At 37.8% G+C, this 26,551-nt stretch overlaps 3 protein-coding genes and 1 long non-coding RNA gene across 11 annotated transcripts in view; 2 read left to right on the forward strand and 2 right to left on the reverse strand.

The window, feature by feature from the left end:
- The window catches only part of LOC111265361 (protein-tyrosine sulfotransferase 1), a 31,656-nt gene extending 25,152 nt beyond the window's left edge, over positions 1-6,504 (reverse strand). For both annotated transcript variants that reach the window (XM_022841964.2, XM_022841973.2), the window contains exon 1: positions 4,264-6,504. The gene's annotated coding sequence lies outside the window, so the exon portion shown is untranslated. The remainder of the gene's footprint in view (positions 1-4,263) is intronic.
- LOC147753922 (uncharacterized) lies at positions 6,496-12,028 on the forward strand. Its single transcript, XR_015313106.1, has 2 exons — positions 6,496-6,606; positions 11,674-12,028. It is a non-coding gene; the product is annotated as an uncharacterized LOC147753922 (long non-coding RNA).
- LOC111265409 (rab-like protein 3) lies at positions 7,727-13,038 on the reverse strand. 6 transcript variants are annotated; one of them, XM_086970539.1, is made up of 6 exons: positions 13,020-13,038; positions 11,270-11,497; positions 10,813-10,936; positions 10,115-10,239; positions 9,494-9,679; positions 7,727-8,878 (listed from the first exon to the last, which is right to left on the reverse strand). In XM_086970539.1, the coding sequence occupies exons 2-6, from the start codon at positions 11,408-11,410 to the stop codon at positions 8,663-8,665; spliced, it is 792 nt and encodes a 263-aa protein (XP_086826665.1). In that variant the 5' UTR covers positions 11,411-11,497; positions 13,020-13,038; the 3' UTR covers positions 7,727-8,662. The 6 variants fall into 6 exon arrangements, with proteins under 6 accessions (XP_086826665.1, XP_022697817.1, XP_022697809.1 ...); XM_022842082.2 differs by lacking the exon at positions 13,020-13,038 and adding an exon at positions 12,881-12,985; XM_022842074.2 differs by lacking the exon at positions 13,020-13,038 and adding an exon at positions 12,640-12,772.
- A 213-nt stretch (positions 13,039-13,251) lies between these two features.
- On the forward strand, positions 13,252-24,232 carry LOC111265351 (uncharacterized). Of its 2 annotated transcripts, none has more exons than XM_022841951.2 (11): positions 13,252-13,833; positions 14,911-15,020; positions 15,445-15,576; positions 16,101-16,216; positions 17,216-17,443; positions 18,040-18,121; positions 20,655-20,800; positions 22,131-22,263; positions 22,624-22,713; positions 23,182-23,364; positions 23,638-24,232. In XM_022841951.2, the coding sequence occupies exons 1-11, from the start codon at positions 13,530-13,532 to the stop codon at positions 23,914-23,916; spliced, it is 1,803 nt and encodes a 600-aa protein (XP_022697686.1). In that variant the 5' UTR covers positions 13,252-13,529; the 3' UTR covers positions 23,917-24,232. The 2 variants fall into 2 exon arrangements, with proteins under 2 accessions (XP_022697686.1, XP_022697694.1); XM_022841959.2 differs by having other exon boundaries at positions 16,173-16,216.
- The last annotated feature ends 2,319 nt before the right edge of the window (positions 24,233-26,551 follow it).

Below are 26,551 nucleotides of genomic sequence, written 5' to 3' on the forward strand. Positions count from 1 at the left end.
TATTGAAAAGAGCTTCTTGGGCCATTTTCACAGATTTTCGAATCCTTCAAGTCGAGTCCTTTAGGTCTTTAGGTATTGGAAATCTGTTTGGTTTTTCGGAGGGCACGTGAAAACAGACAACAACGTGGACCGTCGATTTCATACAAAAGGTAATTTTTTATTGGTGGGGCTTCATCCAGCATAAACATTAGTTAATAACTTACCTTTGCTGAAATTTTGAAAATGACGCACTGGTTTTTTTCTTGATGAGTTTGCTCTAAAAGGAGCCGATTTTCCATTAGTTCAGTGGTTTTTTCTGTGGTACAAATAGTGGGCGAATGCATGCTCATTTTAGTTTAGACCAAAAGTTTAAGGCACGTTTAAAAAAAGTACTCCTGTTATAGATGTATTGCACAATCGGATCTATGTATATTCTGTTACTCTTCAATTGCCCAGAGACTTTTGACTAGTACATGAATTCTTATGAATTATTATGTAGGTCTGATGCTTAGTTGTGCCGACTTCGCCGCACTCATTTTCCAATTCTCATTTCATCGCCGGGAATGGGCGTAACAACAAAGCACCACCAACAACAACAACAATAACAACAAAAGAGATGATTTAACCTATTTATTGAAAAAAATGGAAACTTTCTACAAACACGACAGCTGCTGTAGTATCCTTCCACCCCACAATAATTTTCACAAAAAAGGGCTACCGTTATAACTGTAGCTGTGCTAATGCCGTTAACACAACAACACGTACCAGCCATAATAATAATAACAACAACAACTGCAGCCAAATTTGTATAGTCCTAGCAATTACCCATGGTAAACAGGGAGTCACTAGCTAATCCTGTCCAACCCCGAACAAAGTGAATGAGTTTGCCTCAGTCACTGCAAAAGGTTAGCTGTCAGTTGTACATTTGAAGTTCCGGGACCAGATGAGATCAGAATGTTCCGAATGGCAGTGAAAACCAGCGTGGTTGGAGAATGGTGGTAAACATATTAAATAGCTGATGAACGAATGGTCGGGAAAATGTAACATCGGTAATAATCATAGAAACAAGAGCAGCGGTCGAAGTTATCATTAAAAACATATTTAAGCGCTTGATGTTATCTTCGGGAGCCGCGGTTACCCCCTAATAGAAGGTCAATATAATCGTCCTGAAGAGAACGATTAAAGCATTAGTAGCATGCGTTTCTTATGTAGCAGTAAGTAAAAGACACATCAAAGAAATGGGTTCATACAATCAAATAAAAAAAAAGGAAAACATTTTCCTTTTGGCACAAAAGTTAACTTATATAATAATTAATATATAATAATTAACTAAATAATTAAATAGAAAAAGATTAAGGAACGCATCTCGCTGAAAATAATTGTTGCTTGGCTTTTGTCAGTGCGTTCAGTGGTCTCTACTGTTCTGTGAGTACTGGAATCAAGTGTATACTAGCCAGTGTTTGAGATTTTTATGTAGCACTTTTTGTTAATTGTTTATACTGTTTTTATGGAGATGATCCCAGTGGGGGGTCAACAGAATAACTTTTTGAGAATACAACAAGCCATGCTAATAGAAATATGGGTATGAGCTACTATCATCAATAAATAACACAATAATGATAGTCTCATATCGCTTGGTGGGACAGGGGGATTTACGATACCTTCCGATTTAATTTTCTATTTTGCATGAGCTGTCTTCACTCAAATAGAACCTTGGTATGTAAAGACTGGTAGAAGACATATAGAAAAAACTGTATCGAACCTTTAGTAAACGCTTCTTCATTATGTCAACCTTGATGTTCATTAGATCGAATAATAATTTTTTCGAAACTTCAATTGAAGTTTACCTCTCACGGATGGATACATATCTCCTATGGAGTATTTTTTCACAGAAAAATATATGTTGTAGTTTTAAATTTTAATCGTTTGGTTTGAAGTCCTGTAGACAGATTTCGGGTCAAAGCAAAAAACGAGTGTCTATATAATCATTTGTCCAGAAGCTCAGCTAGGGTAAACATATTGTTACGACATTACGCGAATATATAAAATGTGATGACCTTCGTTACATTTTATGCATTGCAATCTTAACGAAATGCATTCGCCGGCGAAAGCATAGTGTCAATGAACTAATAGTGCGTCACGAATCGTAGTATGAGCTTTTTTAAATAGTGACTTAATGCATTTTGTCTAAAAGAGTTAATTAAGATAAGCTGGACACAAAAATTGGAACAAAGAATTTTCGTTCACTTTAATCAGCGGATGTTTTGGGTGCGACACTTTTTGTCTTTCCGTAACACCACTTAATTAGCTATTCTTCAATATTAGTTATTGGTGTTTCAAATTTAACAAATATCATCGGACACTAGTTTTTATTTGGAAAAAAAGGGTTCATTCCATTTCACTACTCCATACTAACTCAATCGCGCTCACAGCGATAGCAAACCTGTCCTTAAACGGTAACATACCTTAATCATCCAATCATCAATAAGACGATATAATACTTATGATATTTTCATTGGAATATAAAGGTCATTAAGTGGAAATGTGGACACCATTTAAAACTGTTCGTAGAGATCGAACGTAGCAATTGTGTGCCCAATTATTCAAACTTTGAAATTGTTTCTTTGTCCTAGCAACACTCTAGTGACACCACAGAGGACCAATGAGGCCTTTCTCTTTTAGGAGGTAAAAAAACTGGGTTCTGCCGGCTAGAAAAGACAGAAACACACCTGTAAATGTCGTTGATGATTTACCATAATCCGCTAAAAATATTCGACTAAGAGTGAATTAGCGACATTCACGTATGCCAAAGATGTTTGTTCTTGAGGAAAAATTCGATTTACAAGTACTCAATTTAAGGTAATGTTCTTTCATGATAACATCTTTTTCATGATAACATATCTGGCGCTACTACCTTAAATAAATATTTATAGATATCTCAATTTTGGTGATATTCGATGCAGTAAAACAAACACTGTTTCACAACGATTTCGTGAATATATTGTAACACAATTTCTAAATGTTAAGCTTTAAATGCAGTTATTTATCCATTATGATATTTCTAATAATGACTGATCTGCAGATCGATGCGTAAAAAGAGCCTTTATGAAAAAAATGGTTGTGATGCAAACATGCGAAGTTGTAAATGTAAAGTTTGTAATTTTTACAAATTCGCATGTTTGCATCACAACCATTTTTTTCGTATATATATATATATATATATATATATATATATATATATATATATATAAAATAAGTCTGGTTAACTTCTTATAATGGTTAGTCAGTGAACTTGGATGTAGCATAGCGATGGAATTGTCCCGTTTTCGGATATACACAGATCTCACATCTAGAAGGCTGTAAAATAATCCCTGCCGCACGCCATTGCATAATTACGTAATTAAGTAATGTTAATATTACATAATAAACTAAAATGTTGTTTTCATAAGCAATAGGAAGATTTTGTTTTCTCTTCTTTAGTTAATGTAAAGAAAACTCCGACTTGAATTGCCAAACATAGGGGACTAGACAATCAAGAAAGCGCCCTTTCATTTTTCAAATGCTTTATATTTACTATAACTTTCACTCTTAACCATACAATAACAACAACTACTACTAATGAAGAGTTGTATCGCCGATTCCATGCTCAACCCGGAGTAGTTTTTCTTGGCATATCCTGTCTATTTCTGCTATATAATGACCGACATGCAGCTGCCGATCGCGATAACAGCTGCGCTAACTTCTGGTCAATTAACCGTGCGACGTGAGTTCCGTTTTTCTTCCATAACGCTGGGGGTTTTCGGATCGCGTATCTCATCTCTCTATCTGACTACTACAACAATAGCTCTCTCAAGAACCACAAAGCACCAATCGACAGCCAGTCTTTTAACTAACCTCAGACCAACTACGTTAGATAGAGCAGACCAGAAAAGTCATGCTAACAATTATAAATTGTACATATATATTGTACAAGTGAACATACATCCGGACGTCAATATTGGTAGTACTCTAGTAATAATAACCAATAACAATGAATTGACTCGAATATTAGAAAAAAATAGCTCTTCGAAACATTTCAAACGGAATCATCTTTGTTAATATTACAGTTAACATCTTAGAGGGTTTGATATACAATAGATGACTACTGATCAACGTTAAAATTTAAATAACAAAATGAGCCATCTTGAATATGCCAGTGGCTACCAACAATGACAACTAAATTCTTATAAGGTGTATATAATTTCCTAGATTGTTTTTGTTAAAAACGACGTTTCTCTTGCTTACCATTGCGCTGATCCGATAGTTGTGGTCGATGTTGCAGTTGCCGTCATAACCAAACATTTAGTAGTCCAAACAGAAGTCCGTCCCGCCGCCTCTTACTGACACCGACAATTCAGCAAAGTCGAATAAAGGAAAGCTATGCGGAGCCTGAGATTTACCAGGAATGACAACGAGGCATAATGATGAGGTTACGCGAATTGTGTCGTCGCTCCGGTCAATAAATCAGTATAAAATAGCTCCCTACAAAACTTCCATTCACCCGCTTGTGGCTGTTCTCGCTTCTAAAGCTCACCGTGATCCGCTTTACCTCGACCTGTTATCGCCTTCAAGCAGCGCTGACTTCGTTAATTCAAGCCTTCGGCGATGCCACTTACTCCACTACAAATGATGCCATTAACCTGTATCATTTATTTGTTCATATGCTGTGATTTCCTTACGTTGTCGTCGTTGTCAGGAGCAGCAACAAAAACTTCCCTCTCCTCGCTTTCGAACAGGCAGCCTAGATAAAGTTAGACTGAAGACGTAAAGGCACAAGCAAACGCGCGACGAATACGCACACGCTACTAGAGCACAACAATAACACAAACAACAACACCAATAACGATTAACAGCCGCAGCAAGTGAAACGACGAATCAGCTCGACGAAACGGGAAAACTCGGTAGGTCGGTAGAAAACTCGGTAGAATTAACAATAATAATCATCCGGACACGAGGGACAAGACAACGGATAAACGGGTCCTGTGGTGACGACGGCCGCGAACTTCGCCTGCCTTCGTGTCGTGCTCGAAGGATCCCTCTGCTGCATTCGGCTTTTCGCTGCGGCCTTCCGTTATCCACGGCGACGTTCTACCAAAAAGAATTCCTTTAGACGAATTTTTGTTGCTTTAAGTAGTAGCTTAACTAAAAACTGTTGTGAAGTAATAGTTGGAAGCATAAGTCGTTCCGCTTGATAGGAGCAACGCTTCAACCACAAGCAAGCGGCAAGATATACTGGCAGCCGCTATTGTAGAAGGTATGGGCTGGACGGGAAGCACACCGCCAGTTTTAGTGTTGGCCAGATTAATTTGCGAACTGCTTAGTATTCCATCAGTGCGACAAGGTGACAGACGCAAGAGTTCAGAAGGAAACTACGAAAGGATAAGGCGTACAGGAAAAGGCAACACTAAAATCGTGACTCCTAGCACGATAACATATAGCAGCCCCGAGAAGTATCCAACGAATTTAACATAAACAGATGGCAAAAACGGTATCACGACAAAGAAACAGGTCCGCCGACTCTTCTGGCGTTATTTGACGACAGCGAATCAACCACACTCCCCCACCGTCTGCCGCTATGGCTACCAACGAAAGTCCTATATAGTAGTATTGTTAACAGTTGAATAAGGGTCCCGTGCCATCTTTCGAGTGACAGTAGCCGAACCGGTCAAAATGTATCCAGTGACCGCTTTACTCTTCGTTCTGACCCTTTCACGTTCCACCAGCAGTTTTCGTACCGAAGCTGCTGCCTCAACAGCGAGCTGGATCTCCGGCTGGTCGAAGCCGGCACGGCAAGCGCCACTCACAACAATTCTGTCGCTGTTCTATTTGTTCATTGGTGACTTCTCCTGCTGCTGCGGCCCTCAGTTAGGATATTTGTCGCTAATTCTTCTCGCCAACGGCCCCCTTTCTGCCTCCCGGAGCGCTCTTTCTGCGCTATTCTGACCACTGCTGACGCCACTTGCGCCACCGCCGCCGCCGCTGCTGTTGTTATAGTGCTGACACTTGTCTGTCTTCTCAGCTGGCTAGCTGACTAACGCTGCGACAAACAGGGAACGTCAGCTTAGTCACTGTCAGAGAATGGAGTTTGGGTCGAATGGCGCGTCCGAACCGAGCACGTTAATAGAACCGCACACCAGATCGTAGTACAACGGAGAAAACGACATAACGTAGACACGCACGGAGCAACGGCTGGGAAGAGAGCTGGCACATGAGGCACCCCTAAGGGGAGAGTGCGAAAATTGGTCGGGTAGTGGAGTTCGCTGATGGATGGCGGGACAATTTGAAATTGGACACCGAAGAGATATAACGATTAAGAAATAAATCAACGGTGTTTGACCATGATGGCCAAAGTAAGGAAGCTGTGCGTTCGATTTTGACTGCTCGTCTTGGAGAAACAACGAGATTGAAATACTTGTCTGATAGTTGTCATGCAGTGATTTGATATAATTGAGTATTTTTGAATTTTATTGACGATGTGAATACATTTATAAAGAAACGACTAGGTGCAAGCTTCTTCTATCCTGGGGAAACGAGTTCAGCCGTTAAATCGGCCAATCAGGTCTTGAAGTCATACGTCCGTTGAACGATGTGCGTTTTGATATTTTTTTTTTTCTTTTTTGCTTAGCTGATGTCCATAAGCGTAAGTCTTTTTTGTAGTGAAGAGTGTAGCAAGGTATTAGAACTTACGGAAAACTACAACCGTCTGACGCAGTGGAGACTTCCTCGGCTTTACACGAGTAGCTTAGAATTATTTTGTTGTCAATAAGAATTATTTATTTTTTCAAAATGGAACTTTACAACCGTAGCTTAAAACACTGTCACTTTCCAACATCAACGAAAAGGGCACTTGTCCGTCTACCATGTGCCATAAAAATAGGAATCCCACTAAGCTGTAGCGTTGTGAGTCCTCTTATGTGACGCGCTGTTTTTGAAAAGCATCTAACCGGTGAGCTGGTTCGCCGACAATTGATACATTTTCCAGAGTAGAAAGTGTATATGCGAAGCGTGTTACGAAGACTGAAGAAATATTTTTCGTGTTTTAGATCCGCTACCTAAACCGTAAGGCATTACTTTAAACAGTTGGCTCCTGCAGGCAAAACTAAGTGTATCTACAACCCGATACGAACCTAAACCACTGCATGTTTCTAAGTTTAGCGGACAAACGCGTTGTGCACTGCGCTATCATGAAGACAAAGAAATTAGCAGTTACTGTGAAGAGTTATTTAAATTTTAACTAATTTTAAATGTGTGCATTTCGAGCGAAATGACACTAAATCCTGACATGAATCCCTCGTTAATCTCAATATTGATCCTCAATATTTCCGCGCTCGTAGCCGGTACTAGAGACTTTCATAACATTAAATCTACTTACATCTATTAAAGGATTACGCTATCTTTCAAAAATAGAGAATAAAGAAAAATTACCGCTGAACAGCAGTAGTTTTTCTCTATTCTCAATACCGTTTCTAAACAACTAAAAAAAATTACCAGCTCATCTGAATTAACTTTAATCATGTACTTCCACTCGTTAGAGTGCGATACACCAAAACACTTCACTAAGAGCCACTCTCTTTAACTCGTTTCACTTTGATTGTCTGGATTGTTAACATATTAATTAAGCACTACAATTAAGTGGCGCACGTCAACAGAATATTCTCTCAATGTATGCGTGTCTATTTTATCCAAAGACGAAAAATCACACTTTAAATTATCAAACGCATATGCACTTTATTTACATAGGTGAACAAACTACTCATATGTACATGCTACAGGTTGTCCTCATCACGGCCGTTTAACGTAAGGATAGACGTTTATTTATAAATTTGTTGATCAACCGTACTATATCACTAATGCTGATAGTAGTAATTTTTACCCCTTCAAATCAAGTAGAATGCTACTGAACTTACTTTCTTGATAATATCATTGTTTGAACTACCACTCGATAAACCTGATGTGCACAGCTCATTTTATAGGGATGCAAACCAAATCGAGTATCTTTCAAAATCATGTTCTATTTGGTACATTATCTTTCCTTGTCTCAAATACATATTCCTTTATTCGCTAGTTTTATTCCAGTTTGACATAAATACACACGATTAACACATTCATAGTTCTATCCGCGTCCTCATTATGCCTTTTTGTTGTAGTCAGCTTTTGTGCTAGTGACAATATTGCTGGCAATGGCCATGCCTTTCTTTGAATTTTCCTTTTTGAAGTTTGCTGTGGCCGTTATAATGTTATCTCGTTGCATTTTCGCTCGCGAACATAATGCTGACTAAATCAGACCACTCAAACGTTCAATAACTGGCCGTCCATATATATGGATAAATTTAGAGCAAAAGACATTACTACAGAACAATTTAATCTGATGGTATTAAGAGGGCTCAGAAAAACTCTCGTATGATTGCCCTCAACAAGTACTGAATTATATGCGAAGAGTCTCAACTTCCAACGCGCGTAAAAGTGTGGCCAGCCTATCCTATAGTTTTTTTTGGCTTTGGCCCTGTGACAAAGCAAGTCAGAACTGTATATTCTATGGAGAATGCACGTTGTGACCCCTACACTCTACATAAATATTGTTCTTTATTTGCACAAATCGTGTAGTATTTATATCCCGTAGAACATTTGGGGTGCTGAATCATATCTAAATGCCGTCGCGTCGTTCATTCCCCTTCGTATCGTCGTTCAAATTACTGCAAAAATATTGCCGGCTGTATTCACCATCGCCGTCGACCTTTACGAGTCGCCTCATCTTACGGCTTCGAAACAGCGAAATCGTCTTCAACATCCACTTTTGGCGGTCTTCATATATGTAAACGATGACAAAGCGTGCGATTCTGACGAGGTAACAGGCCGAGACCTAGAAGCAAAGGGGTTCATTCAATGGGGCGTTAGTCGACATGCTGTAAAAAGCGCGGTGAATTCGCAGGCCGTCTACGGTCGCCAAACGCCGACGGTGGCTGGGGGCTCAACACGTTTTTTGAACTGTAATACTGCTTCTCGATCACCTGGACGCGATGATGACGATGATGATAGGAGACATGAGGAACATAATGAATGACGAAAAAGTTATCAATTGCATTTTTGTGTATAAAGTTATAATCAATTTGACATATTTCATAGACAGAAGCTATGAGCCGAATACCTCGACAATGATCACTAGGGATAAAATTACCTGCATGACAGACAGTGCTAGTTAATAGTAAAGAAGAACCATTGTTTAATCTACAGTGCAGACGAAACCTGTAGCCAAAAAGTTATAGTTTTGATTTTCATATATATATACATATAGCTAAACTGAGCCTGAGACTAAACCAAAATTTTATGATAAAGGAATCAAATAAAGTTTTAAAATGCCTTTACATGTAGAAAAAAAATCGTGCTAGAGAAGAAAAAAAGAAACTGTCAAATTGAAAAGTTTGAACTCATGGGCTAAGTTTTTGTATCATAAACAAAGTAACTGATAAACTCGAACCTTGTCAAAAAAGCGTGATAGCTTAACAGCATTGGAGGAGCCGGGAGCAAGACTGGAGCTATGCTCTCCATCTCCCGTTGAATCGACGAAAATTTGTTCGGCGCCGCAAAGGTCTGCGATGTGGGTGCCTCGCCGATGCTGTACCCTTGCCCGTGACAGTTTTGTGCCAACGACTAAAACAGGCACCTAACGATAGTAATAGCATATTGTTTACGTAACGATCAGTACACATATGGCTGGCCAAAAAATATTATATTTGATCATCTGTAATATTATTAATATATCAAGTTCTTGAACGGAATCGAATTCCGTACCCGACTCAGCCTCAGATGAAGAGAAGATTCAAGGAACTTTTGCTTAAAACGTTAGGCGTTATCAAGATAGCCTATGGTAGTCAGAAACGATATAACAAAATTCAAAATATAGTAAATGAAATCCAAAGAAAAATCACGTTAAGAAGTCGAAACGATCACCATGTTCAGCGTATGTAGGCGCGATTGAATATGCCAAAATATTAAGCAGAATTAACTCTCTCGCTGGGGCATTTCGTGATCCATTTGGGAGCAAAACAACAGATAACTGTAACCCGAGAGCTCGTATCAGCACAAAACCTTAGCATACCTGTAGGTCGGCAAACATTTCAGCATCAAATTCACCTCCTGAACGCCGCGTAACAGCATCCGCCAGCCACATTTTCAAGTGATCGTGACTTTTACTATTGGTTAAATCGTGAACTAGGACGATGCCTGCAATAGACAGCAGACAGAGGCGAATCTAAAAATTAGAGCTCAGCTTCAGTGCGTTCCATACTGAAATTATTTTACAACGAAGGATAATGATGTTTATAATAGCAATGTTCCGTTAGATGAACACCATTCATATAGTGTAATGGAATAGGACGCTTAGATTGAATCGTCTTATGAACTTTATTTCGATTAAACAACATCGCGTATGCGAAATAATCTAACTGTTATTATTCCTAAACAACAGAATACACGAGCATAAAAACAAAACACCGTAGTCACATTTAGCACTACTACTGTCTACTGATGATACCCTGAATTGTTATTCACGTGCCTAGAGCTCATCTCTTATATTCTAGGAATGCTCGTCCCCATGACCTTTCTTACTCTTTGAAATAGCACCTTCTCTGCTGTGTAATGCAGATCTTTGTAAGCATGATCAGTTACCTCCATTTCGGTTTAGGCTTAACTAATCATGATTCAAGTAGTAATGTGCGATCCTGGGAAGGAGTACTTTTCAACTTACTACTTGAGTACTACAATAAAAACGAGTAATAATGTTATAAATATAGCCACCATGGACGGAATTATAGAAGACTCGTCGAGCATTGGCGTGGCCCGTGTTGCCTCCGATCTCCCAAAATTCGACAAAAAACGTTCGTTGTTGGTCGGTTCCTTGTCGATATTCATGTAGCTTTACCTGGAAACAACATAAACGCTTCATACTATAATAAAAAAAAAGCGACGAGCATAATTTTTGCTTTTCACTCATTTAAAGTAACAACTGACTACTTAATGGCTATTTAAAATGAGCTTGAAAGTATTTTTAGACACACCCCTTTGCTTTTGTGTAGAAAAGTCAATGGCGCGGATAAGAAGGATTCGGGATTTACTTCTTTCAGTAGACCTCGTATTCGCGTTAAAATAAATTGTTGGTATAAAGACGGTGACAACTTTTACTAAAAAAATGATCAATCAAGATGAAAAATTCACTGGGCTCAAACGATTTATCTCTCTAAACAACTGAACTGACCTCAACGTTGCATCCAATGGTCGATGCGAGTGATCTCGCGGCGGGCCTTCCAGAGCAGATCAGCTGGACGACTGACGACTTGCCCACGCCGGAATCTCCGAGGACTAGCACCTTAACACGTTCAACGCTTATAGTACTCATTACGTACGCCTTCTATCAAGTTCCCTGCCTAATAGACTCTTCAACGTCGGTCTATGAAAATGGAATTATGAACGAAATCGCCTCCTTCTGCAAAGACGCATATTGTTTTGACTTTAATTTTTGGCTAGGATTTTCATTTGCATCTAAACCTATGAAAGAAGTTGCACAAAAAGTGCTTTATAAGGAAACGATACGATTTCCTGTGCATAAGATCGCAGAAGTATCGATAACAATAATAATATTACTGCTGTTTTCATTTTCAGGCGCAACATCTCCACTAATACCTAAGGCGCTTCTGCTTATCCATGTAAACCGACACAGTATGAAGAGTATTCTGTAAAATCACACTTTTCGAACCTTAAATCATATTGTTAGAGATGTGAACCACAAGGCTCTCTCGTTTTTATTTACGTGGTAATTGATCAACCAATCTGATTTATGCACCGACTTCGACATGAAAGAAGTCATAGCAAGTGATATCATAATAGCAGGAAAAGAAATAACCTTAGGAAATGGGAAACATTATTATTAGTAGTAAATTTTACTTCTATATTTTAATTCTCTAATTAATGGATCCACAAGAATATACAATAACTACTTCTTTTACACGCAAGAGAATATTTCATGGATCTTTCATATTTGATATATTTCATGAATAGCTCTATAGTTCCTTTTTGTTTCTATTATTACCACATACAGTTTAAGGGTTTAACGATTCTTTTGCGTTAGAAAAGGAAGGTGTTTTTGTCGTAATTAAAACTCTCCTTTCCATCTCTTTTTCACTCATATCGATGTAATATATTGCCAAATGCTTAATTTCTTCTAGAAACTTCCATGGTTATTTCATTACATAGGATATAGCAGAATGAATTCATAGGCGGACATTCACATCCGGTCAAGTATTGGGCACAAGCAGGCTCATTGCTTTATATAACCGTTTCAAAATGCCCCAACCTAAACGTGTATGCAATGTCGCTTTTATGGTCAACAGACCAATAAAATAAAAAAAAAAACAAAGGGGACCAGTACAATGTACAAAAAGGTATTATCTACGACTTATCAACGTACAAACATGGAAGCAAAATTAAAGAAATACACGTTTTGAAAATATTATGACAATTGTCACAGCTGTTTGACCTGCAACGCATACTCTCTACCATTATAAGAACACTCTCCCTAACGTAAATCAACAATGCTTCTACGTGAATTTTCTCCCAGCTCATAATCACCTGCATCCCATCGGGAGCGCGGCCCGATATTTTCGGGTCTCCCAGGTTCAGTTTTTCGAACAACTAATCAAATTTAATCTGGGAACGTGTTCTGTTTTCAGTTAAACCTAAATTACTCTTGCCACATTTGATTTTTTCTTTTGATACCTCTCCGACAAGAAGGTTCACAGAAAAATATATATAACGGAAAATCTCGGTGTCTTTTTCTAGAAGAAACATTAAGGCTGTAATTTTAACCAACCTGAACTAATAAAAACATAGTGATTACTCGATTTTTATGTCATGAAAGGCTAGCTAGCACACAGGCACGTTTCATGTTGAAGCTCAGGTTGTTGTGCTAATGCGACTCCCGGCGTAAAATTCGAACTAAACTACCATACACTTTTTGTACAATCCGAGAAGGTACGATCCCGCTTTTGTCTGTCACACTTTCTTGGTCTACCTCGATCGATGTCGTTGTATCGGCTTTTGACTAGCCTGAGCATATGTACATTTTTTACTCAGTTATTTCAATTAGACTTTTTTTTTTCGAAGTTATTCCTTCTTACTAACTAAACTTGCGAAGAAACTCTTAGTGAAGCTTCTATGGCAAGCGCTTGGTAGTTAACTGTATAAGAACTGGTAATATTGTTGATTTCAGTTACCGAAGTGATTGCGACCGAATTTAGAACGCGCGATTACTGTTCGATGTTATTGACATTTTATTATATCGCTTGCTTTCTTTAGCAAAGATTTTTCTAGGCTGTGTTTTTTGACAATTATGTCGTGTGTAGTGACGTTTAAACCTCTCAGGCACATAATATGAAGATTGGAATAAATAACTGTTGTAAAGAAGCATTCAGAGGCATTTACACTACGCGTTTCGCGTACAAGTAAACGATATATTAACCATGAACCTATATCGATTAAACTATAATATTTTCCAGAAAGCCGTTTACTCGCGATACTTGTCTACAGCGACGACGGCTCGGTCGGTGATACGAAGGGGGGGCCAGCTAATTAAAAAAAAAACAGAAAATGAGTACTTCTACAATATTCTCGCCCAGCGAGACAAGTTCATCTTCGGCAAGCTAAAAAGTAACAAAGAGACAGTTATGAAAGCGATGAATACGGCCGACTGTCTTTATGAGTTTTTCTCCGACACAACGAACACGAAGATAGAGGATCTCAATCCAAAACTCATCGATGATCTCGGTCAGTAAGCTGAAGAGTACTAAAACATGTACGACTAAGCGATAATTAAACTGCAATAATTTAAAGCTGATTATACATATGGTAGCCTACTTAAAAAAAACTGGACACCAATTACCGCGGTTAGATTAGAGGTTATCGCTCATGAAGTCCTTTTTGACTAAAAGCGTAATGATTGGCTATTAATAGGATAACCTGTAAGACGATTCTAATGTCATTAATCTACGATGTGTAAGTTAAAGTCCCATCAAATCACTCAACAACAACGAGAGGATAAGACCGAGTCCGACATACTCATGTGGAGATTGCGAGCTACAAAACAAGTGTACGCACTTCGTTAATAATATCATTTGTAGTAGTGTCCAGAGGGACTTGAAAACTGGAAGTTATGAAGCACCCCAAACAAAGGGTCGGCCAAGAGAAAAGTGTTTTGTTAAGATACTTGGCTGGTTCGGCTCCGTCGACGTGTATATTTTTATAAGGTACACTAAAAAATGTACATACGAAAATTTAATTGAGTGTTTCTTTTTGACAGTACAGTCACTAATGCCAATAATTTAAATTTCAATAGTAAATAATTTAAATGAGAAGACTTTGCTGATGAGGGCAAGTTTTAATTCCGATAGCACAACACAGATGCACGCTATCACCATAATGTAAGAGTATACCTTCATTGAGTCTTCCAAAGAGGTGGGTAGGAATGACACTGAAGAAACAGGCGACATAAAATATCCTGCCTGTCTCCTAGATCTGGACTTTTTTTCTGGAGCGATAGTTTAAAGGTAAAGTTTACGTCAGAAAAGCAACGTTATTAGAAAATTTGGAAGCCGCAGTTAAGTAAGGATGTCTATCAGCACCAAATAATATGTCTGCTGAACTTTGAAGAATCAATAGCTAGCTCAGCGCTAGCAGCAACGTAGTGACCAAAACGGGAATAACTTCGAACATCTTCGGCAGGACCAAAAGTGTCAATGAAGCATTAGTAATTATATTACTTCCGCTAGCAACGGAGTTGATTATACTGACACAGTAGTTTTGCAAGATTATCTAAAACATGGATTCGATGTACTTTTGTTGCAGCGCTTACGATTCCACACCTGGATTTGCATTGCATTTACGAGGTGTTGCTCCACATGTCACGATATGAAGTGCCTAGGGGCACAAGGAGTGAGCAGCAAATGAAACTAGGGGTGCGTAATCACGTTAAAAACCTGTTGGGTAAAGGATGCTAAAAACTAGACGTATCGATTACAGTACAGAATAGCTGGACCCCTGTCCTTTGTTAATCTCCGTTGCCTTTAACCAGAAAGAGAGACATTTTCTACCAGACGTGGATTAGAATCAGAGCCGCAATTCTGTAGTAACGAGTATTTACATTTATTACATCAATGAAAATTGCGATTTCGTGTTCTCTCATACAACCCTAAAATTCACATAGAAACCAATTATGATAATGATTATCATGTTGTCCTGGGCAAATGATTAAATTAAGGAAGTAATGAATTTGATAGAAATATTACTTTTCTCACATATAAGACCAAAATCGAGTAAAACTTTATATGCTTACTGACGTTCTTATTGCTGTGTTTATCTGGATTGTTTGTCAATCTTTAGAACGCTGTGGATCAATACTGTCAATTGACTTTGCCGAATAATTCATTCCGCGACCAAATAGTAGTGTTGGATCTCTATTACAGATGTGGGATCTTCAAAAGTAACCTTTTTAAAAGCATACTCATCGCACAGGTATTGAACGTAGTTTTTCTATGCGTTTTTGTAGCCTAGTTGTGCTTGACTGAACCTTAATGTGGCTCCTACTTGATCTAAGCAGGAATAACAATATATTAGTTAAAATAATGAATGACCCCGGATTTGTTCATCTCAAGTGCCCAATTGTATTGAGTTTTTAAGAGCTGCAGAATCGTAGACATCCTTACTTTATAAACGGATTGTTCGCCAGTTCTTATAGATTGGGAGGTCTAACAACTTTGGTACCATTCCTTCGCTTAAATAGTTTTTGGTAGATTAGTTCAATGATACACATAATTGATGGCCTGAACTTTAAAAAAGATAAGGCATCTTCAGCTGGAAGTACTTATTAGCTTGATAGCGGAACACGAATGCATAAACGACTTTGGTAGCCCAACTTCAATTATTTGCACCATACACTGGTATTGCCTGTTCTCATCTTGCCCTAATATTTATTTGTATTCATAAGAAATAAACAAGTATACCTTTTAGCGTCGACCTGTCAATCGTATCCGTTGTAGTCACACCATATCGCTGAATGGAGTCCCGAAGAGGTGGTACAGTATTTGTTTTTGTCTAATTTGATTCGAGAGATACCTGTTCGAACCGTCGAATGCGTCGAAAGCATATTGTCCGAGTGAGTATAGAATCTTGAGCCTTAATTGTCATAAATTAATTCATTGAAATTATAAGATCGAATTCTTATTTCATCCGCTATGGCCACATATGTTTTTCTGTGTATTCGACTTTCTGGCTATAGATGGGTTGCTTGTAAAAACCTGTAATACATATCGAAATAATCATGTAAGCGCCTGATAGACAAATCGACTGCGTATAGTTTACTCGAAAAATGTTTTTACTGTGTTTATATAACCCTATTACGTGTTTAAGCTAGAAAGATGTCGGGCACCATTTTGGAAAGGGCAAGATAGCACAAGGGTTCCTTGATTATCTAAGAGACGATTTGTCGATATGTGTCATGGTAATCGGGATTATACGCATATGTGGTCGTTTGATGAAAATGTAAATCCTTGTCAAAATCCTGAAATGACACCCTGCATTTGAATCGTAAATTTAGACAATTACCTTTAATTTGCAATTTTTTTTGGCATACAACTAAACAGTTGATCCATTCGCAAACGTTGATCTTAACGAAGTACTCTATAATTAAAACCGGTTTAGTAATAGGAAATAATATCTTTATTTTTTAAATTTTAATTTTATGAAAATTTAATGAAAATGCAAAATTAAATTTTTTGTTCTATTCAATATTGCTTTTTTTCGCTTGTAATTTTAGCAATAAAAAAAGATTAACTAAGACCCGAAGCATTATTTTGTCGGCCCTTTGAAATGCAGTGTGTTTTACACGAAGGTCTCAGTATGTGTATTGACGTACCATTCATATATGATATTACTACTGTAACGTGTTGTTTATACGAATCGAAAAGGTATAAATTAGCAGCGTGAATAAACGTGATCTAATGATTGGGCATCCATTGGGCAAATCTACACCTCTATTAAACTAACTCGCAGATTTACTTCATTCTGTTATTTATTCCGGTGGGCGAATTTCCAACGGCGTCTTTCTCAATGTTTGATACCATTGGCATTCATGATGACTGCTGCCATAATGAAGCATACTCGCGTCATTAGACATCGCAGAAGCTGCCATTGTGAGTTACTCGCTTTACAAATGTAAGGTTAACATCGTGAGCGTTAGTTTGTGGGAAAGATTTATGAGTCTTGTCGAGAATAGTATTAGGTCCGACGAGCCCGTGGAGGAGAGATATATATCCGCTTTTGCAAAATTGCTTCGTGGCTATGGACAAGTGCCAATAACCGGCAGAGTGGGTATTGTTAAAAGGTATGTTGTCTTTAGAGTAAAGTAAAGAATAGTATATTTATTTTGTATATATTTCGACAAGTATATGAAGTTCGTGTGTGTGTATGTTGAGCCAGAATGACGAAAATCAGTTTTTCGTACCGAAGAATGGCTGACATCTGCTTATTGCATTTGTGCACAATTTTTTTTACATTACATTCGATCACAAATAGCGCTGTACTATCAGTGGCGTAAGGCAGTGATATCATACGTGCAGTTTAGTCTTTAGCGCATCACTCATGACTTGTCGATGTTGATAACGCCGAACAAAGTATCGTATGTGTGTTTCTATGTATCAAACATAGTTACCTTAAAATAATTGCTCATATGTCTTTAAGTTTAGAAGGCAGGCACGCTACCGCTGTACTTACATGAGAACAGCCAGTTTAAGTTTTTATTTGCTAAAGATGTCCTGATGTCATTATAGCAGTATTAAACATCCTTAGGAGGTTCAGAACAAAGTTAACGATATTGTAGGCTTATTAGTAGGTTGCAGCCATCCCGTTGGCATTATTCGTGTAGACCACGATTGAATTAGTGTAAAATGTAGTAGTAGCGTCGGAAATTTTCTTTTTTAGGTTCTTGGATATTTTGTCTAACGTGGACAGTCAGAGCTGGTCTCTTGAATCTCAGGTGCGCGTAGCCAGCGTTGGAACACAGGTAATAGGAGCGGACCACGGCAATGATAATCCTAACGTAGAATTTAGCAGTACAGAGTTCATACATATTACTCGAAGATACGCAGCTGATATTTATTTACACTCTTATTGTTTTGTGCCAATTGCATTTTCGGAGATCGTTTCTATATCGATCCGTGGGCGGTGACATATTCGCGTGTTTTACGAAAAAGAGAATACTACATTTTAAACGTGCGACAAAATTTATTATACTGTGTATGTTCCGCTATTGCTAATGACGTTCTTTGTCCGGCAGGGAGTAGTAAGTTTCATCTTAAGGAAGTTTTTAACCATGTTTTGAGTTCTTGTTCCGTGTCAAAGGTAAGGCCACCGATTGCTCAGTTAACCCGTTCCGCGTCAAAGATAAGGCCATGGATTGCTCAGTTAACCCGTTCCGTGTCAAAGATAAGGCCACGGATTGCTCAGTTAACCCGATAACTCGAAAATCCATTACCGCAACATCCAGAGATGTAAAGGGCACAACAAAACTTTCCATTTGAAGTCTAGGGAACAGCTTTGCCAATTTTTGTTTATGGTTTCGCGTTGTCATGGAACCGGATGACCTGACCTTTGTTGGATTTTTTTCTTAAATAATCTTACGTTACTCGATATAATAAATGTGCCAATCAATTGCTCGGTTAGTAGGAGGCAACTGTCAGTGAATTAGGCTTTCGCACCTCCTACAAACGTAGGGCATAACTTTTTCCTGGACATGGTTGAAATCTGGTTCTTGGCTTGTCTCACTCATTCCGATCTCTAATTCATGTTGACGTACAGATACCACTTGTCATCGCCGATAAGAATTCTGCGCAGAAATCGGTGGTTGTGGCTGTAAGACGCTCGATAGCCGGCGAGATGTTGAGATGCAGCGTTGATTCTGCTTTGTTCGATTCAATCAAATAATAAGGTATCCAAGGCCCAAGTTTCTATCTAAATGCAAAAGATTCACTGTCGCGTTGGTTACGCCCATATGCTCGGCTAATCCCCGTGTTGTCTCTCAGCCGTTTTTTTTTGGAAGCGCCTCCAGATAGTCGTCGTAGAGCTCAAACGGTCGGTCAGAGCCTCCTGGATCCCTGATACCGTTTTTTTTTAAACCACTTTTGAACGATCTTGTTAGCCATATTGTTAATACCCTGCACAAGGCAAATACTCCAGGTTGTTTCAATAGTGTTTTGGCTTCGACGCAACCGGTAATACAGAAAGTGTCGAAAGTGCACCCTTTTTCCGCCCGGAATATTCATATTTGGGGAGTAATTTCGAGTTTTAATTGCACTCGCAACACTTACGTTGCTAGTGCAGTTAAAATAAATAACACGCTACGGCTAAAATAAAAGCATCGAACTATTTTCGAACTGTATATCGGAAGTAAATGACAAGTAAGGGGTGGTGGGAAAAGGAAGTTTTTTCAAAGTGCGGGAACCTTCTTTCCAACCTAATGTTATGCATAGTCGCTTGCAAATAGTGATTTACAGGCGTTGTTAGAAATATTCCTTTTTGTATGTATCTCTAGATACGTCCAGCTAAATAGCTCATTATTAAGTTATTGGTAAAAAATCGCTCAACCATGCCACTCTCCTACGCGGTTTTCCTTTTAATATTATTATTTTTAAACGCCTTTGTATTATATAAGGTAGAACATCTCAATCCTTGTTTTTTCTTATATGTTATTTTTAAAACTTTAGACTTTAAATGACAATACTTAAATGAAATTACGGGTATTTTAACGACGCAATTTCCACATGCTAAAAGTGTTATTTCTGTCAATCATATCTATTTAGTATAATCACCATTCGCTGCCATACAAATTTAGATCAGACATAAATCACTAATTAATCATTTTCGAAGTAGTCTTTTTAATTTGCGAAAAACCGAACATGAAGCGATTTTGGTAAGTATAAACTCTTAAAATGTCGCTCAAATACGCTAAGTACGACGAAATTATATTCAAAGCTGATGACAAGCCTAAAGTCTAAAAAATAGAGAACTTGGAACGACAAAAACGTTTGAAAATTTCAAAAAAGCGCAAAAAGTTTAAAAAAAGCCAATCGCTGAGACTTATTTAAACGGACCAATCGGCAATTTATATTTTCCTCTCCTTTATTTTCTAATTTCTATATCAAATGCCTAGGTGTACTCAAATGGTTTTTTGAGCTATTTTGATTAATCTTTAAGCCTTTTAAAGCAGAACCTTATTGAAGATCCTTTAGTTTGCCTCATGAAAGTCTTCACTGGGTTTTCCAGGAACCGCATAAAAGCTGGCAATCACTTACACTGTCGATCTCGGTGTTTAATTTTTTGTGAGGGTTTGTTCAAGACAGAAGGATTAGCTGAATTTTTGCTCAAATTGTAAAACCAACGAAATAATAATTGTCTCGACGGGTTTGTTTATTCGTTCTAGAAAAACTGTTCTTTTTTTCTAGCAGCAAAGATAGCGGACAAACACGTGCCCGTTACGGCGGACTAGAATTTGTCCGAATGATTGCCCCACTCTGTATGTATTTCCGTTATGTTTTTAGGTAAAACTATGCAATGCAAAGGTTGTCTACAATGCTTTCTTAACCCTCATGGCCGAACTGGACACATGCAGACCCAAATATATCAGCACTATGCTATTTACCTACGCCTATTTTAATTTACATATTACTGCGGATCAAGGAAAAAGGTACGTCTTTCTTTCTCTTCAAATGTCTATTAGCGTAAGATCTAGGAAAAGAGCGGCGTGTTCCCATCAGTTTGGAAGATTCTCACCAAAACATGCTCTTACATTATGATGATAGTGTGCAGCTGTTCTGTTGGAATAAAAAAAATTTATCTCCCGAATGTATGGTAAAATATTTACTTGAGTAGAACCAAGTAATTGACCCTGTGACTGTACTGTAAAAAAGAAATAATCCTATTAGTAATTTGCTTGAAGTTTCGCAACACCCTGAAATTTTTGGCCAGTTCGTATGGTGTTCTGCGTCCATGTGATTTACATACACTTAACATGTAGATTTACAGTTAGCTAGTAACCATAGTTATGTCAATCAGTAGTCGACATTTATTTTTAATATACCAAACAATGTATTCCTAAATCTGTGGATTCTGTTCAGACTTTCCAAGTACTATTCGCAAAATTTTGGATTATCTTTATATACAATAACATGTACCATCGTTGAAGCATAACTTTTCCATTTTCAACAACCTAAGGTGCAATAGACACTTGATTTGAAATTTCTAAGATCACTATTTGATTCTTCTGAGAATTTTTTGTGAAGATACATTGTAATTTTTCAGTACCTGTTTTTCTAGTTAGTGCTTCCAAAACATGGACCCAATAGTTTCACCCATTTCGAACCATTCGAATTTCATCCAGTTAATTGAGTCGCATAGGTTAATTTTTCTGAAACATTCTTTATTTAAACGATATTGTCTTTGTACTTCTGATAAATTTTCAAAGTTTCGATAGCGTTTGAAAATCAAAGTTAGTCAATTAAGCTTGAAATGTTATCCAATAGTTTCCAATTAATTACGAAAACGAGAAAGTTATAATCTAGTTAATACTAATGTATGCAATTTTTGGATACCTGTATATATCTATATATATGTATATATATATTGCACCGATGCCCCCGCGTTTTACATCTTGGCTTGTCGGTTGAACTTTTGTGTTCTCCTTGACTGCACTTGTTATCCACAGATAACCTAACTAGAGTAACATGCGAATACGTTTGTTTTTATGGTCCCTTAAAGTTTGTGCTGGAGACACGTAACGAAAGGCGATAATTAAACTCCATGCTAAGCTACTAATGTCGACATATATAATCATTAGAAATTCTTCGATTTGCTGTTACTTTTACTTGAACTCGATTTTGACAGTTAACCTTGTTGATAATGGCTTGACATAAATAAACTGAAAGTTATCTGTTACACTGTAGAACTTGAACGCTGAATCACATAGACTGAATTCATATTGTATATGCCTAGTGTATGGCTATTTTTGGTACCAACAGGTTAATTGAACGCGTCTTGAATCCAATCGACGACTACCGGCGATATTATTTCCTCGTGCTATGCACGTGGTCACTGACTATGATGGGGTTTTACGATAAGAGACTCTACATGAATTCTTTCGATCCACACAAGGTTAGAATATAAACTGACCTATATTATGCTACATGTAGGCATGGTACAATGCATCGAATAAGAAAACACACACAAAGAGCAGCTTCTTATATCTTTCATAAACAAGTAAACAACTCTTGTTAAAATCTCATTTATCAAAGCGCGTTTCTTATGTGTTTTTCTGAATTTGAGCTTTTTATTTGGGCAGTTGCATTCATATTTGAAAAAAGGCTATTGAATATGTTGTCCCTTAACACGTGTATAGCTTGATGGACTTCCTGTTTGCACAATTTTGCTATGACGTCTTGGCTAATTCGATGCACGATAGAAATAAATAGAATTTGCTCTACCTACTAGAGTATCTTCACGTTCACTTTTCAGTTGCGTTCAGAAGATCTTCGCGGACTAGATTATTGCCTGGCAGTCATATGGGATTCTTATCGAATTGAAGCCCCGTCAATACATAAGTTGGTATGTACAGCTAATTTAGTAAATAGCCGTTTTGAACGAGGTCTAAATATGATCGCCGATGATCACAGAAATATCGCATATCTCTGAATCTGTTCACAAACTTCATCAGTAGCTGTAATCAGAACTGCTTGGGATACCTTGATCGCCCTACAAGATACATAGATAATTTTCTATTTCTTGTGCATCGTATCTACTTCTAAATACCTCATCATTCAAGAACGATGTTTTTTGAAATCTTTATCCAACACTTAAAAAGTTAAAGTATAAGTGCGAGTTTAATTTAAACATCTATAAACATATATTTAGCAATAAACAGTTTCGACTAGTAATGTAATAACAAAGTTGTTGTATTGGGATCAAAGTGCTAGATCTTTTAATTAATCATAATGCGCACAAATTAAGTATTTCTGTTCCGCTGCGATTACGCTTTTCTGGTTCTCTATTTCGGTTCTTTTTTGGTCCAACGAGGTAAACGTGGAACCTACGTTGATAGACAAATATCGCATGAAAACAAAGCAGGACCATCTGAGAGTGACTTCGAGGTTACAGGAACGTCTAGCCAAGGAAATTTATGCTATAGTTACCGAACAACTTGAACATGAAGCTAAAATAGGATGCTTTATGCCAATGTACGTTGAACAGGACGTCAAGGTAAGCATATGGAATTTAATGAAATTCAAGCCTTTTACATTCCTTATTATTAGAAGCATTAGCAGTAGACTTAGCTTACATTATTAATCTTTTCTTCTGTATACACCTTAGTCGTTCGCTAATAACATCTGCGAGAATGTAACAGTTCATCGCAGCAACATGTGCTCAGCTGTCGAATCGAAAATGCCTAATTTGTGTCAATTATAATTTACCCAATTGTTTTTTTTTTCATTATTATCTTCAAAAACAAAGACGAACTTTTTCTGCTTGCAGGTGGGAGACAAGATCATTTTAGTGTGTCACGGGCTCACAAGTTATTACAACGATCAGTATCTTTCTGGGGGCCCAGCTCATCGGGTGCGTCTGCTTCGAGCCAGTGGCTATAATGTCGTTGAAATCCCGTATAAATTTCATACTTCCGGTTTGCAACTTAACCAAAAAACGTCACTTATCAAACAATATCTGCGACCTTTATTAACTTTAAACAAGTCAAATCGCTTCACAAAGCAGCGAACGATTAGGCCTGGCATCACTGGCGAAGATCTTATGTAAAAAATGCCGTTGCGGACCTGTGTGTCACGCAACATAGAACAAACATGAAATCACAGAAAGTTATAGATATAGCCATGTGTTCGGCGATGCAACGTGTACACGCTAAGCGCAGTATGGGTGGTTTAAAAGGAGTTATGCTTTCTAATGTCTTCAATGTTATTGAGACAAGGAATGACTATGTTAAACCCTTTACATGTAGGTCGCAGGTGAAGAGATGGCGCTTTTTTTGCCAGGCACTATCGCTGATCAAAGAAAGTTTATTGAATGACACTGCGTATACCGTACTGTAAATAAAAAAAAAATTCAAATATTTAAATGCTTAGCGACTTAATTATTAACTTCAATAGTATTCCCTTCGCATCATCTTAAATCGAATAGTATACAGTCAGAGCGACTTCCTTCAAACGACGAGTCCTTTAAGCTCTACTTGAAGGTGCTATGCACCGGTAGAAGTTTATCGACCTGTAAGATAGATATATTGCTTTTGTCCTATTAACATAACGCTCATTACGTTTCAAAGGAGTTTATTGAGTTTGAAATATTCTAATAAGCAAGTTTGGAGCAATTAGAACAAGCGGTTCAATAAGGAATGACCCTGCGAATAGGTTACTGAACGCGGTCCTGATTTTCGGGAGAGTTTATTGTATATCACAGGGAATAACTAATAGCCGTGCTAGTCGCTTAAATTGGCAAGTCGTTCTGAGATGTGTATGCGTTCATTGACCAATCAAGAAGTATGTGAACTAAGCCATGTTTAGTACGAGAGGACAGAGATTGATAAGAGTCGACTTTTAGGTAGTTTTCGTTGTAGGGTCGGTCATTTTTATTACTCCTTGTTTATATCGATTAGCAAAGCCAGCCGGGAAGGATCTCGAGATGATCGAGGTTGATGATTTACTATTGCAGATTAATCAGGGAGACACGTTACACATCTTAGCGTTTTTGTTTCAACTGAAACGACGTTTATGCGATTGTAGCGTTTAGCACCGGCACTTAAAGCAGTACAAGAAGTAAAACCCGAATCATTTGTATGCATAATAGGAGTTTTTAACTTGATAATTTGAATTGTACTTCCTTTATAAGGTAGAACAATTGACGATTATAAGGAATAATTTATTATTAGATAAACAAGACTACTTACCATAAAGAAGCCAATAACAATGGCTTTAAAGCTGAATAGCGTGTAATTCACCTATAGCAACTTCAAGAATCTGATTATTTACCTTAGAAACTATTTAGAAGACTTGTTCTATAATGTGTCACGGCCTTAACAGGATGTGTCAACTGCTAGGGGATTCCAGGGGATGACATTTGTGATAAACTAAAATTACAGCTTAATTCGCTTTCAGTGTTCATTTTTATTGGTAAAAAGTTAGAATTTATTTCGCCACTTTACAGGCACTGCTATAGGCATCCGTCAACAGACGCTCGAGTTCCCGTCATCGACCTTTGTTTGTCCTCGAATCTGATTGAAACAGCTCTTCGCGAAACGGCCGTATGTGCTTATCCGCAGTCTCTCGTCGACACACGTCACGTAAGTTCGGCCAGTCAGAAGATGTCATCACAGAAACAATCAGCAAAAATCGAATTAGCGCTAAAAGGTCTTGACGTTATGATGTCACTATTGAGCAGGTCGTCATGTTTACAGACCCGATGACAACCACACGCGACAAACTTATAGTTCGAATCTAGTGGCCAACCCGGGTATAGCTGAGTGCCTTCTTACAGACTTTTTGCGCTCAAAGTACTTTTTGTCCTATCAAAGCAAGAATGTAGCGCTTTGCGTTACGGCATCGATTTTGGTCTATTTAATATACATATATATATTCGATTGAAAATTTGGCGGTCGTGCGTAAATTCGACCGCCTCTTGAGGGGATTAGACGTATGGCTGTTGGATGATAATTACTGATCCTTATGTTTGTGCTCATAGGTGTAAAAAGTGACGAATATTTTTAAGTGCCCAAACTAATTGGTTTGCGCGTAATCACGTTGATCTGCCTCGACAGTGAGATTTTGAAAAGCCGAAAAATTATTTACTAATGACAAAGGGATCATGACTAAACTGTATTGCTTATTTACTTAGCTTACAATTTCAGCACGTTCTAGTCAAGCAATGACATAAGGAGTGGGAAAACGACAAGGATTCCGCTAGAAATATGTCTTTCTTCTGATCTAATAAGTAATTTGTGACAATCGTCACACACTGCATCGGCAATAACCTATTTTTTAATAACACACCTATGTACTGAAATCAAATACATGTACTAGGGGAAAATATTTGAATAACTTAGAGGAAATATTTATCGAGGCGGTAAGGAACTATCTATGAACGGAGTGACTTTTATATGACCCTAAACCAGCGCTTTACTACGATAGAATTTCGACGTAGCGAAACCATAGCGCCCGGCAGATGAGAAACAATCGAACGAGAAACGTTTACGTCTCTTTTAAGTTAATATTCTATATATAAGCAGATGGAATACGAACATGATTAACGCCAACTGTACGCGTTAATTGCGCAACCAGGAATAGAATCTTTATAATTTAAGGAGGACATTAGGTTTATATTTATATATCAGTGACTGATAGTATTACCCTAGACTGTTGTAACCTCCTGTTACGTAAATTATTGT

Source organism: Varroa jacobsoni, unplaced genomic scaffold (genome assembly GCF_002532875.2).
Source record: "Varroa jacobsoni isolate VJ856 unplaced genomic scaffold, vjacob_1.0 scaffold_103, whole genome shotgun sequence".
NCBI classification, from domain to species: Eukaryota; Metazoa; Arthropoda; class Arachnida; order Mesostigmata; family Varroidae; genus Varroa; species Varroa jacobsoni.